General features: G+C 40.9%; 1 protein-coding gene and 2 long non-coding RNA genes across 12 annotated transcripts in view; 2 read left to right on the top strand and 1 right to left on the bottom strand.

Annotated features, from left to right (window-relative positions):
• The first annotated feature begins 252 nt into the window (after positions 1-252).
• Positions 253-13246, top strand: part of lrp8 (low density lipoprotein receptor-related protein 8, apolipoprotein e receptor) — a 170503-nt gene continuing 157509 nt past the window's right edge. For 7 of the 8 annotated variants that reach the window (XM_078946021.1, XM_078946019.1, XM_023954326.2 and 4 more), the window contains exons 1-2: positions 258-504; positions 1133-1258. In XM_078946021.1, coding sequence (XP_078802147.1) covers positions 399-504; positions 1133-1258 — 232 coding nt within the window. In that variant the 5' untranslated portion in view covers positions 258-398. Of the gene's footprint in view, positions 505-1132; positions 1259-13246 lie in introns of all 8 variants that reach the window. The other variant, XM_004068073.5, reaches the window with a different exon arrangement.
• LOC144991890 (uncharacterized) lies at positions 2056-13232 on the bottom strand. The gene is made up of 2 exons (XR_013655551.1): positions 10802-13232; positions 2056-5379 (listed from the first exon to the last, which is right to left on the bottom strand). It is a non-coding gene; the product is annotated as an uncharacterized LOC144991890 (long non-coding RNA).
• On the top strand, positions 5858-9618 carry LOC144991889 (uncharacterized). 3 transcript variants are annotated; one of them, XR_013655550.1, is made up of 6 exons: positions 5858-6017; positions 7302-7393; positions 7739-7850; positions 7959-8053; positions 8138-8222; positions 9182-9374. It is a non-coding gene; the product is annotated as an uncharacterized LOC144991889 (long non-coding RNA). The 3 variants fall into 3 exon arrangements; XR_013655549.1 differs by having other exon boundaries at positions 8123-8222; XR_013655548.1 differs by having other exon boundaries at positions 5859-6017; positions 7959-8222; positions 9182-9618.

Raw genomic sequence — 13246 nt, 5'->3', positions numbered from 1 at the left:
TTCGTGGCCAGAAATTATTTTTTTGAGGAAATCTCTTGTTTGTTTGTTTTTGAATGTGATGTCCAGGCCTCCGTAGTCAGCTTATTCTGAGTGCGGTTTAAAATGTGAAAGGTTACTTTTTTTCTAAAGTTTGAACTGAAAGTGTCAGAGGCAGAGCTCAGAAGAGTGACTCAGCAGTTTCAGCAGACACAACTTCTCTGTTAACACGTAGATATCCGACTTACTACGCTCTGCCGAGCGGCCCCGCCCACAAACGTCACACATTCAAACTACAGCAGAGGCGCAGAAAGGCAGCGAGCCGGGCTGGACGCACGCTCACTTCCGAGCAGGGGCAACACAGGAGCGCGGAGGCTGGGGGGGGGATCCTTCATTGGGTTTTTGTTTTCTCTTTCACGTGCATGACCGACACCGCGGAGCCCTCACGGAGAATACTAGCGATGTGGACCGACATCGGGAAACTCGTGCTGCTTCATTTATTACTCCTGGAGCTTCGCGTCGCTAAAGGTGAGGGATGTGGGGGGGAGATAGTGTACCACCATGTGGTGCCGGGGATGGTCACCTGCTGAATGGAATGTCAGCGGGATCATCAGGTGACCAAACACCTCGAGGGGACTTGTGACATCGCGGCCAGGCGATCGCCACTTTTTGTTTCCTCATCCCAGGTGGCAGGCGGGGGACAATGGGCGGAAGCAAACGCGCTCTCGTGTCTGACGGGACCGAGGCGAGGGCAGCGCGTGGGGATGCGATCACAAACTCGGTTATGCTTTTACGCAGCACCTATTAAATGAATATTAAATACAGACGCTTAAGCTGATCTGGGGGTTTAATTCCCCCCGGCAGGCGGTCAGTACCGCACTAATAGGCAACACATTGAAAGGTCAGGTGACACGATCGTGAGAGAAACATAATAATGGTCCTCAAACAAGGCTGGGGGCTTGAATCAACGATCGCAGCTTCCCGTCATCCAGCATGTGCTTTATTTATCAGCGTACTTCCTGAAGTTCTATCCATTCACAGTCAGGTTTCCTTTAACTTGCGGAGCTCTGATGGCTTGAAGTCCCGTTTATTCCATGATCATCATGACTGACGCCAAGCAGTTACTGACAGGTTTGCTTTCCGTTTTTCTTCTCAGGAACTCTTACTGAGTCGGAGTGTGAAACAGGGCAGTTTCAGTGCAGCAACGGAAGATGCATCCCCAGCCTTTGGAGGTGTGATGATGATGACGATTGCTCAGACAACAGTGATGAAGAGAACTGTCGTAAGTACCCTCAAATCTCTCACAGTCATGTCTTTCCTTGATTGTCTTTTTTTTTTTTTTGCCCTAAGCTCTAAACGTTCTCACATTACAACTCTATCTCTGTCATTAAGAGTGACTTTTTAATAGCCCACAGCTGATTACTTTAACACTTTCATTTTCAAAATAAATGAACTTGGACTAAGGAAAAGCTTCTTATCCTTTTTCGCTTTTGGCCATTTTGGAATCTCCCAAAAGTCTGTGCAGAAACTGCTGATCCCGGATCATGTCACATGGCCAGTGGAATTTCTCTGATTTCTTAATTTCTCTTCTCCGTCCAAACTCCTAAGCTACAGACACACTAGGGATGTGACGCACGTTCAAGAACCTGTTTGCATAAAGCCCATGGTCACACTGGACAAACAGGGAGGGCTTCTTCTTTTTCTACTGTTTACTAGCACATGTATCTACAGTTAGAAGAGGCTTGGTGTGAAATATTGAAGTGGCGCAAATCTTGCTCCAGTCTTTTTCTTTCACAGCTCTTTTCCGATATATAAAAGCATCTGTGTCATATACTTCTGATTAGGCACAGACAGCAAGTATTCATTTTCTTTTCTATGATAAATTTTTTAAATGGCTGGCATTGACTCCCTAATTGGTCTAAGTTTGACCTGGTTTAACTTTCAATACATGTTTAACTGATGTGTTTTGTTCGTAGAGCCCGAAAACTTGGGTAGCTACGCCTTAATGTGAGAGTTTTTAACGCAGACACCTGAAATGTAAACCTTTTATTGGAAGTGATCGTTTCAACACACGTTGTAGAGGGCGGTGGCTCTACACAAGTAGAAGCATGGATCATCAGCAGTGAAGGATACAACTGTGTTTTCAGTCAAAAGCATGTGATGTTCTCTCGCAAATGACCTCTAATCTGTAACTTGGATCCTTAAACTGGAGGATTTTTGTCTTAATGCTGCTTGAGTGAAATTCATAGATGTGGCTCATAACGAATTGTTGCTTTGTCGTCTCGTCTCTCTGGACTGTGCATTAAATCACAATTAATTTTTTTTTCTTTCTGAGAATTGGTTGTGAGCATGCTGATAGTTTGGGTGGATCCTTTTTTGAACCCCTTTCATTGGTAATCCCAGTTTAGTTAGAAATTTGTCATAGTCCTAATTGTGTGAATGGCTGGATTAGCAGCCAATTGATTCACCACTTCTGTTCAGGGGCCAGCACACCAAAGCACATGATTCCCTCATCTCACATGCTCTCCATGCGGAGTTTCCCAGCAGGAACTCTGCTTTTTTTTAATTGTGCAGCTGACTTTAGAGATTTGCTGGGATTTACCGGATATTTAGTGGGTAATACTTGACATGAGCAGGAACTGCATTTTAATGTGGTGCTTTCACACTAATGCTGCGTCCTCATTCAACAGGCATGCAAAAAGGTGCATTCTTGAATGCGTGGTTGGCACTTCTGTGAATTAAAAAGGATGCCACTCATCCAAATCCAAGTCCCTGATTGGTCAAATTTCAACTCAGTTAACTTTCAATGTGTGTTCAGTGGCTGTGCGTTTTGTACATTGAGCCTGGAAATCAGACTTGCATAGCAATACCGTAATGTTACAGTTTTGAACACAGAAGCCTGAAATACACATATACCAGTGTTTACATTGACTCTTTGTTGGAAGTGGTCGCTTGAATGCATGTTGTAGAGAGCGGTGTGAACCAATACCAAACCTTTTAACATGTGTTAAATGGCCAAGCATTATGTACTTAGACCCCAAAAGCGGTCTTAGAAACTTGAGTAGTTACATGCTAATGTGAAAATTTTAAACGCAGAAGCCCGAAGCGCGCATTTATGTGCGTTTACATAGACTTTTTCGTTGAAAGTGATTGCTTGAACGCGTTCTCCCAAGAGCAGTGTGAACGTAGATTTACAGGTGTAGGTTTCTCGGTGCGAGAGGTTCAAAGACAGCTTGAGACACAAGGTCACGCATAGACTTTTGTTGCTTTTGACCTTCTTTGTCTGCGGCAGAAGCTATGATTGTGTCTTCCCCGCCTTTGCTGCACGTCTTGTAAGCTGCAGTCATGGACTCACTGTAACATTCTCAATCAGTCCTTTTCTGTCACTCTCTATCTCTATCTCCCTGCTCCATCTTTGCAGAGCTTTGTACTCTTCCTCCATGCCTTTGACTCTCTCCCTCCCCACCCAGCATCTTAGCACGCTGTACTTTGAGAGCCCCAGCCTGTACCCTGCATTGAAAGTGACTCTTTCAAAATGAAAATGTCTCATCTCCCCAGCATTGTTGCAGCCATGAAGGGGCTTTCCTCTCCAACATATATATTTTTTTAAAAGCCTCTCTCCTTAGCACCTCAATGGTTCCAATGCCAAAAAGGTTATGCCCACTCTTCTTGCACCCACAAAGAGCATACGCTGACAGGTTGGTTGGAGATAAATCCAACAGCATGACTCTGGTTGCTGGAGTGATGGCAACATGCCAGCCCTTCGAACAGATGCCAGCAATCCCACTGTGTCCCCTCCCTAAAAACCAAATATCATCAGCAAGAGCTCTGCAGAAAGGGGGAGGTGGATGAGGAGGAGAAGATGGCAGAAAAAAAATATGAAGTCGCCGATTTGACAGAAATGAAAAGCGGGAAGGGAATGAGAACTAGACGTTTTAAAGAATGTGGAGGTATGATGAATCAACAGAAGGCTTGTGTGATCGAACACTTTTTTTTTTAGTTGCATGCTTTCTTCCTCTACTTGGGATCAACTGACTGTTCTGATATTTCTCCTTTAATTGCTTACATCAATGTTGAGGGCATTGACTCAATTATGGGTCACTTGATAGTTGCATCTTAATGGGGAATTTTCAAACTACTTATTGGCGCAGGAAAGGGCCAATAAATGGTTTATCTCTCCTGAGTCTCTTAATAATCATCATTGGAAATCTTCAATCTGTGACTTGACTGAAAAACACACAAGACTATGTAGCATTAAAAGTAATACACATTTCAGAGCGATTCCTATGGTTACAGCTAGTCGGTAAGCTGTAGTGGACATGGATAACTCTTCAAAACAAAATGAATCAGTTTACTCTGAACATGAAAATGTTCCTTTTTTTCTTGTATATCCTTTGAGAACTCAATGTCAGCTTTGGACATGCGTTGGTTTACAGTAGAAAGATCTTAAGCCCGAGCCCGAATTTCGGGCCAGGTCGGGGACTAAAATGACAATTATTACGTTGGGGTCGAGTTGGGCCGGGCTTCTCTCTTGCTGACTTTTTTAATAAATGTTTATAAAAATGTAGACTAAAACGATGTGTGGATACTAAAATAAGGAATACTTGTTATAAATAAATAATTTGGTTAAAACAGAGAAGGTGCTGTAAGGTAATTGCTATATAACTACTACTAAACAGGAAGCGCAGAGTATTTTTCCGCGTAATGAAGCGAGTGCGCATCAAGATCTCTCTTTCACTCTCTTTGTCTGGCCTCTTATTCTGTGTTCCAGCGTTGTTTCGTTGTGCAAATGCATTTATCATGATCATAAAAATATGTCGATTATTTTAACCTTAAGAAATCTTGCGTTTTTTTCTGCCAAAAATACTATGGGATAAATTGAAATTTCGGGTTTGCTTCGAGCTCGGGCCTTCAAATCAAGTTAATTGGTCGGGCCGGGTTGGGCTTTAATGCCCGCGGGCCTGGGTCGGGGCGGGCTGGATTTTTTAGGCCTGATCTTACCTCTAGTTTATAGCAACGTGACTGAGGACTCATCCAAAGAGGATTAGGAAATAGCCATAGTAGTCGTTAGCTGCAACAATGTTTACAGTTTAAAGTCAAGCCCCAATAGTCAATATTACTTTTAGAAAAAAATAAAATTTAAAAATGAGATGGATGTCAGGCATTATTGGAAAAGGAAATGACTTGAACTGGAGCATCAACCCTGCCCTTTACAAACAACACTACAGAAGTACATTGAGGGGTCACAAAAGGTTAAGCTGATTAGAGTGCCCTCTGTTGGTCATAGATTGCCTCAATAGTTTTTCAGCTGTTGAGTAACAGGAAGCCTTTGTAGATTCGTCGTCTGTTTGTACCCATCTCTCCACTCTTTGTTTTTTATTTTATTTCATTCATCATCCGCTCCTCCCTATGGAGTTATTTCAGTCTCAATAATCAGAAATGCACACAACCGGTTTTACAAATACACACGCTCCGATTCACAAATGTCATTTTATGCAAACGTGAAAAATAAATTCGGAAATACACACCCTGTGTTTTACAAACACACACATTGTGTTTCACAAATGCACACTAAATGTTTTACAAATGCACAATAAGTGTTTCTCACAAATGTGCACACTGTTTTTCACAAAAACATTTTAGAAATTCACAATAAATGTATCAGAAATGCAGACTAAGTGCTTCACAAACGTGATTTTTAGGTACACATGTGATGTGAACTCACAGATCATTCGAATTGCAGACTGTGCATTCAAAATCCCGTTCTCGTTTGTGAATCTCCCCATGTGTGTGAGAGATTTTTCTACGGTGAATATTGAGACTCATCTGACGGAGCGGGTCGACTAATCTCACCATTGGCTAGTGAATCTGTCAATCAAACTAATTGGCAAAGCAGGCGGGTTCGCTTTTAGCCAATCGAATGGCCCCTTACACTCTTCACTCTCAACTGACGAGGGAGGGAGCTGTTCAACACAGCAGTTGGGAGGACGCGGGCGGCAAACATGGCGGAGAGGTCTTCTGAAAGGGATCAGTCTCAGCCCGTAAGTAATGCACTTATTTGATTATTATTCCCTCGTTGTACGTCCTGTAATGTTATTGAATACTAAGTTGAAGCGTTCTCCTTGGCCAAGTGACATGTGTGAATGCTTTATGAACATTTCAGCCGAGTCGTTTGCAGAGTACCCCCACCGCAAATTAGCTTAGCTTAGCCTGTGCGGTCATATTTTTTATGAAAGCGGGGGAGGACTTATGATGGTTTTGTCAAGTTTTATACTTGGCATACCAGCTCTTCACACAACACGAGTAACTACAACCAACCAGGGGCCTCGAAACTAGCCGGCTTTTGACTCAAATTCTGTCTGTCTGCCCTGTGAGTGTGAGGGAAGTTTAAGCTAGCGCGTCGGTTCAAGCTAGATATACAGCCAATCTGTAGGTTCTTAACATGATTCATAAGGAACTAAGGGGAAAACATGCCGGATTTACAGCAGCACAGAAAGTTTAATAAAAAGTATTGATTTGGAGACGGGGATTTGTTTAAACACTGATGCTATGCTAACTAGCTAGCTAGTTAGCTGTTCCGTGTGCTGCCTTTATGTAAACGCGATCCGGGTTAAAGTTAGACACAGTCTTTTCACAACCCAGACTTTAAGACGGGGTGGATTGTGCAACAAAGTTAATTCATGACATTCATGAAAACTGCATTTTGTAAATATAACAGACGTGAATCCACTGTTGAATGAAAGAAGCCTCATTAAGTTTCTAACGTTAGAACCCGTATTGTGCTGAAAAGCCCTGTGAGATTGTGTCAGAGTGACAGCCACTAAATTCCCCGTATCTTTACTTCCAATGACGAAATGACAAGAATCCCAAACATTATGTTTTTAGTCTGTTTTGTAGTCGATAAGTAGTCACAGAAAGGGCGGATGGGAGAAATCAGCTGTCAACAGTGATTTGAGTAGAAGTTACTGTAAGTATTACACACAGGCTTCCTGTGATCAGTGTCTTGTCTCTGATTTTTTTAAAGCTGTTCTTTACTACAAGCTCAAGTTATCATAGCAAGAGTGTTTTAAAAAATTCCCCTTTCTAATATTTGAAAATTATGTAATTTAATCTCAGACAGCTAAATGATCTAATCCATGTTTGTCGTGTTTTTATTTATTCTCTAGGAATTGCTGAAGTGTGACATCCTAAATACCTTTCTATTCTATTCTATTTCATATTTTATCATCCTATTGTATTACTGTTTTACCTATCAATTGGGAATTTAGCATTTTTGCCCCTGTAAATATCTGCCAGTTGAAAGTATTTGTACTTGTATTCCATAGATCTTGTACCTGAAGATAGCAGAGAACAACTGTGCAGACACCCACTTGGCCTTCTTCAGTGACGCTGTGAACGTGTATGGATTACCTCTGAGGTATTCATGTTATTCATAAAGAAATATTTTATTCACATATCGGGCAGTATAAGCACTTGGTTATTTGTACAAAAATAAAATAACTTTTTTTAGACTCCTCTGAAAACAAAGGCAACTCTAAAACTCTTTCCCCTCATGAATAACATTTTACCCCCCCTTAACAGTCTCTCTCACCTCAATTTTTTCCCCAGTGATACATGTAACCCACTCCTGCAATTTGTCTAACCTAGAAATTCTACTTATTGGCAACATACATAAGAACATTACATTTTAAATTGATGTGTACCGTATTGGCGATGCATTTGTAATTATGTGTTTGAGACATGATTTTCATGTTATTGTCAGGGTGAGAGGAGATCACGGAGGACAAAATGTGGGCATAGCTGAGTTGATGCTCACAGTACGTAGAACTGACACAAACAGCTTCATTGCAGCAAAAGTGTACACACAATCAACGGTGAGTTGAACCTAGTTTTAGACGCATTAATATAAACATAAAAGTGAATGATGTATTAAAAATAAATCTGACAATATAATATTTCTTTTTGCTTTTTTCCAAATACAGGATTGAGCTCCTCTGGTGTGATGTCTTCATGACTGTTACTGGTTTATATTACAACATCCTGCACTCTCCTGAGGACCAAGACTTGCTCAATATCGGTAACATCACGTATTCTGCTGCCACTATATTTTTCTACCACGCATTCAGGCCAGTTTGGATGTCTTTAGTGACGCGTGGGACAGCCATCCAATCAGGACGGAGCAAAGCATGACACCAAATCAGCTGTGGCAGTTGGGCTTGACCCAGAACCCTGTTTCTGATCCCCGGGTAAGTGCTTTATTTCAGTGTTTTTCAACCTTTGTTCACTTGTTCCACGGTCTGACACTGGACTCTGTGGAAAGTTACACCGCTAAAGACGAGCTTTAGCTGGTATTTTTGTTATAACTGAGCGACTTTATCAGCAGAATTAAGAACAAGGAAGGGAAAACTTTAACCACTTCTGATTGGTCAGACTGATGACATGTGATCAAGCCTTCAATAATGATTGGCGGAGACAGTTAAAGGGGCGCGACTTTTCCTTACACAGTTATAGCTGCAGCTAAATCGCGGCACCGTCAACCTTATCAAAATGTATTTTATAGAATTAAATAAACACAAAGAAAAAGTCATTTTAAGATCTTTTATATTCCTAACTACTCAGTGTTTTATCAGTGCCTGTTTGGATTAACAAAGAGCTGATTTCCTGGAGATGGGAAATGTTTTTAGATCAGTTAATGAGGGCAATTTTCCACGGCACACTTGACCATCTCCCACGGCACACTAGTGTGCCGCGGCACACACACTGGTTGAAAAACACTGCTTTATTTAATCTCACTGTACTGGACAACTGATTTGTGTGCAGTTCGACTAAAGTGGAAAGTATCAAGAACAGTATAATGAAATCACAATGACTACAAGGAATTTTCATCAAAAATGAATGAAAAGTATTATTGTTGTGTGGTGCAAACTATTTCCCTAAATTGTTTGGTTTTTTAAATCAAGTAGGAAGAATAGCACATCTTCAAGTTCAAAATGCATCACAATGCATGGCATTATGAGCCATCAGCTGTACTAATCTCACTACTTTGTTAAGAGTCACTTATTTGCAAATTATAAACAGTTATGGAGATATGAGGTCTGCCTGCTAGAAACAATATAAGTCATTATTAGTGGGTCTCTGTTCATACATAATCTAAAACATAAAAAAAACAGTGCTGTTCATAAACAGTATCTTTTTTTTTTGTCAGGGTATGCTGGTTCCAGAGAATGAATGGGAGGAGAGTGGATCCATGGCTGAACCTCATCCTGGGATCAATGTCCTGGTATGGGACAGTCCCCTTTTGGGTCCACAAATGTTGGAACTGCAAGACGACATCAACCCATTGTGTAATTCAGACCGTTTGGGAGTGGACCTACATCTTTACTGTCCCGTTTGTTTAGAACTTAATTTAGGCGACATAATTACATACAGAAGAAGAGAGACTGAGGGGAGCAAGACAGAGTTCAAATAAATACTGCTGTATTGTTCAAGGGACTTCATTGTATGTAAGGATGTTATGAAAATTAGTTCCAGTTTAAATAAAATTCAAATCAGTAGAGATCCCACATTTGCTTAAATTTTGATGTTTTAATCTGTCCATGTTTTCACTGAATTTTACTCTGCAATAAAGGGTGAATGTTTGCACTTTGTTGTTCTATGACCATCTTTTGTTGTGTAGTATTTAACCAGTTATAAAACCCAGAGAGATGAGGAAACTTTTTTTAAGGGTGACCTGGCCAAGAGGTGTATATGTATATGGTTACAATATAAAATCTATGACATTTGAGTTATTAAAAAAATAAAATTAAGGTCCAGCAGAGTGACTTGGGGAGCAGGGGAGGTGTATTGGGTATCTGTGATTGACAGTGAGATGAACTTGAGGTAATGTAGTCCCACTGCGTGGTACGGAGCAAAGTGATGCCAGTTTCTCCACAAAACCTGTGGAAGTTGCAGGTTTTTCTCCTCCACCTTCATATGATCAAGACCGAAGGGGACCGTGTCTGAGTGTTGAAATGACGCTAGCATGAAAGCTAAGAGAAGGATAACGTACAAACAATCCCGAGTGAAACATTCATTTTAAATCTCATGACCAGTACAGAGTTCGATGGATTCTATGTCAACTGCATTCAACCAATGTTGCCTTGCTACCAGGTCCACTGAAAAGTTGCACAAGCCAGTAAATTTTGACAACCGAAGGCAAATAAACCGACAAGCCATGCTAAAGCTAACACGCTAACGACCGACTGGTCCAGAATCAAACATGGGCGGGGCTTTTGCCACCCGCAGAAAGCGTAGAGAAAGTGTAAGGGGCCATACAATTGGCTAAAAGCGAACCCGCCTGCTTTGCCGACGAGTTTGATTGACAGATTCACTAGCCAATGGTGAGATTAGTCGACCCGCTCCGTCAGATGAGTCTCAATATTCACCGTAGAAAAATCTCTCACACACACGGGGAGATTCACAAACGAGAACGGGATTTTGAATGCACAGTCTGCAATTCGAATGATCTGTGAGTTCACATCACATGTGTACCTAAAAATCACGTTTGTGAAGCACTTAGTCTGCATTTCTGATACATTTATTGTGAATTTCTAAAATGTTTTTGTGAAAAACAGTGTGCACATTTGTGAGAAACACTTATTGTGCATTTGTAAAACATTTAGTGTGCATTTGTGAAACACAATGTGTGTGTTTGTGAAACACAGGGTGTGTATTTCCGAATTTATTTTTCACGTTTGCATAAAATGACATTTGTGAATCGGAGCGTGTGTATTTGTAAAACCGGTTGTGTGTATTTCTGATTATTGAGACTGAAATAACTCCATACCTCCCCTCTACTCCATTCTCAACATGCCTCATGGTTGATCTTGCTCTTGTTGCTCTGGGAGACGGCGAAGCGGTGATGGTTGGATATTGTGCACATGCGTTCATCCTTTGTAGTTTACACAGCTCTCTCTGCACACATGCATGCAATACTCCATCTCTGTAAGGTTCTGTCTGACCTATATTTTAGTTGTGGAATCCACAAAAAGAGAAAAAAAATAAGGCCTTATCATCTTTTACAGCGGATTTAAGTGGATTTAAACATGCCTAATCCGAAGTGCACGTGTAATATCAGTGGATATCTAAACCTTGTGTTAGCTTCCAGTTGCTATCTATGCAGTATCTCACTGCTGGGGAGTGTGCAGCTTTTAGTGGCCTTGGTCTCATAGTATTGTTACTATTGATTTAGGAAAAAATAAAAAAAACGGTAAAAGTTACCTTTACCTGACAGTCACTATATACTGACTAAGCTTTCCCAACATTAAATCATTCTAAAAATCACTAATGACATCTGAGCTCACCAATGTGTATTTTTTTCCTCTGGAACTCTGGCATTTCAAAACAATTACAGGCAGCAGGATAGAAAGCGAATACATAAGGGTGGGAAGAAAAAAAACCCATGAACCCATGTATGTGTGTGCGATTCCTTGTGTGCGTGTGTGTGTGTCACAGCAGGACAATGAGTCTAAGCAGGTCTGAGAAGGGGAGCGTCTCCTTTGCAGCCTGAGACCCGCTTCTCATAGAGGAGACATCACAACACATTTCACGCTGCTGCCAAGTGTGTGTGTACAGCCACACATGTATGTGTGTGTGAGATCAGCCTTTATTAAACACACAAAAGACTTTTAGACACACACACACACACACACACACACACACCCACACACACACACACACACACACACACACACACACACACACACACACACACACACACACACACACAGACACTAGATAGTTTAATAAGAGACTCCAGAGAATGGGTTCAGACGTGAAATGCCTTGTAGCAATGGTCTCACAAACACTCACTATGGTCACCTGCTGATTCAAACACACACACACACACACACACACACACACACACATGTGCTCATTTACTGCCCCCTATTGCTGGGGTCAGATGATTTTAATGGAAATATGAGGTGAAGGTTCGCCTGTAGCTTAATCAGTTACAACATTGCAGACTTTAACACGTAGGTTTTTGATATCGTGACCCTGAAGCAATGACGATGGACGTTGAAAAGAAAGTGTACCCTCTTTATGTTTTTGCATCTTATTTAATTATGGTATTACAAACACAAAATGGATTTAAAAGTAACTTTTTTAAGTAGGAACTTTGAAGCACTTACTCATGATGGCTCTTTCCATTAACGTTAATGGGTATTTGTTTTTTCATACTCAAAGTTTGGTTATTTTAGTCTCGCTGATGTTTAAGTCTGACTCATACGCCTAGAGCATTACTGTTTTAAGTCATTCTTTAGTAAAATATTGTGGTTTAAGGAAGTCCAATGTGGGTCATTTGGCAAAACCCTTCATGCTACTTCCTACCTTTGTAGCCACAAGGTGGCCCGGGTCTGGGTCTCCATGTGCGTTTCCCTCGCCATGTAGAAAATACAGGGTTGTGTCAGTGGAAATCTCTGCCAAACCAAATGTGCACATCAGTGAAAGCTGATTTGCTGTGGTTGCTCCCGAGGGGATGTGTCGAACGGTGAACAACAACAAGGACATTGTTTGGTTTGCCATCATCCAATTCTTCCAAGCTTTAATGCGCCAATACCTGACCTCAAAATGAACTTTGAACTCAAGTCATCACCCCTCTACCACTGTATTTCACAGATTGTTTTTTACAACATTTTGAAGTTGAGTAGTCGAAAATCTCAACTCTTTTCTGTTCAAACAAACTCCGAACTAGCAAAAATGGAAAAGACTCGAGGAATTTAATCTGCTGAATATATTTACTAAATATGCTTTAAAAAAAAGATTCAGTGTTTTTATAATTTCTTTAACCAATAAATCTTTAAATCCCATTTGGAGCTTCCTGAGCTGAAAAGGCTTTTGGAGATGTTTTTCTCCTGTGAATGATCTCTCTTACTCCAACATGATATACTTCAAATTGATTTGAAATGGCCTTATAACCCTTCCCAGATTAATCAGCAGCAACTCTCCCTTCTCCGAGATCGTTACTGATGCCTTTTGTCCTTGGCTTTGTGGTAAAACACTGCTGACTGCTCCAGACTAGCAAACCATTAGCTACGATTAACCAACCGCATTTGAACATCAGCATCTCACTGGAACTGATGTGTTTATTTCCAACAGCTAATATAATTCAATAGCAGCGTCTGATTTCTATAGGCTGTTTTTGAAAACAATTTAAAAACACATTTATTTTTATTACTTTAGTCACTTTGTGGATTTTTACAGAAGAGGATTAATGTCTTCTTCTTCCACT

Source organism: Oryzias latipes, chromosome 4, assembly GCF_053564925.1.
Source record: "Oryzias latipes strain Hd-rR chromosome 4, Olatipes_Hd-rR_3.1".
In the NCBI taxonomy this organism is placed as follows: domain Eukaryota; kingdom Metazoa; phylum Chordata; class Actinopteri; order Beloniformes; family Adrianichthyidae; genus Oryzias; species Oryzias latipes.
Note: the sequence above shows the minus strand (reverse complement) of the source record. Positions and strands in the feature narration are given on the sequence as shown.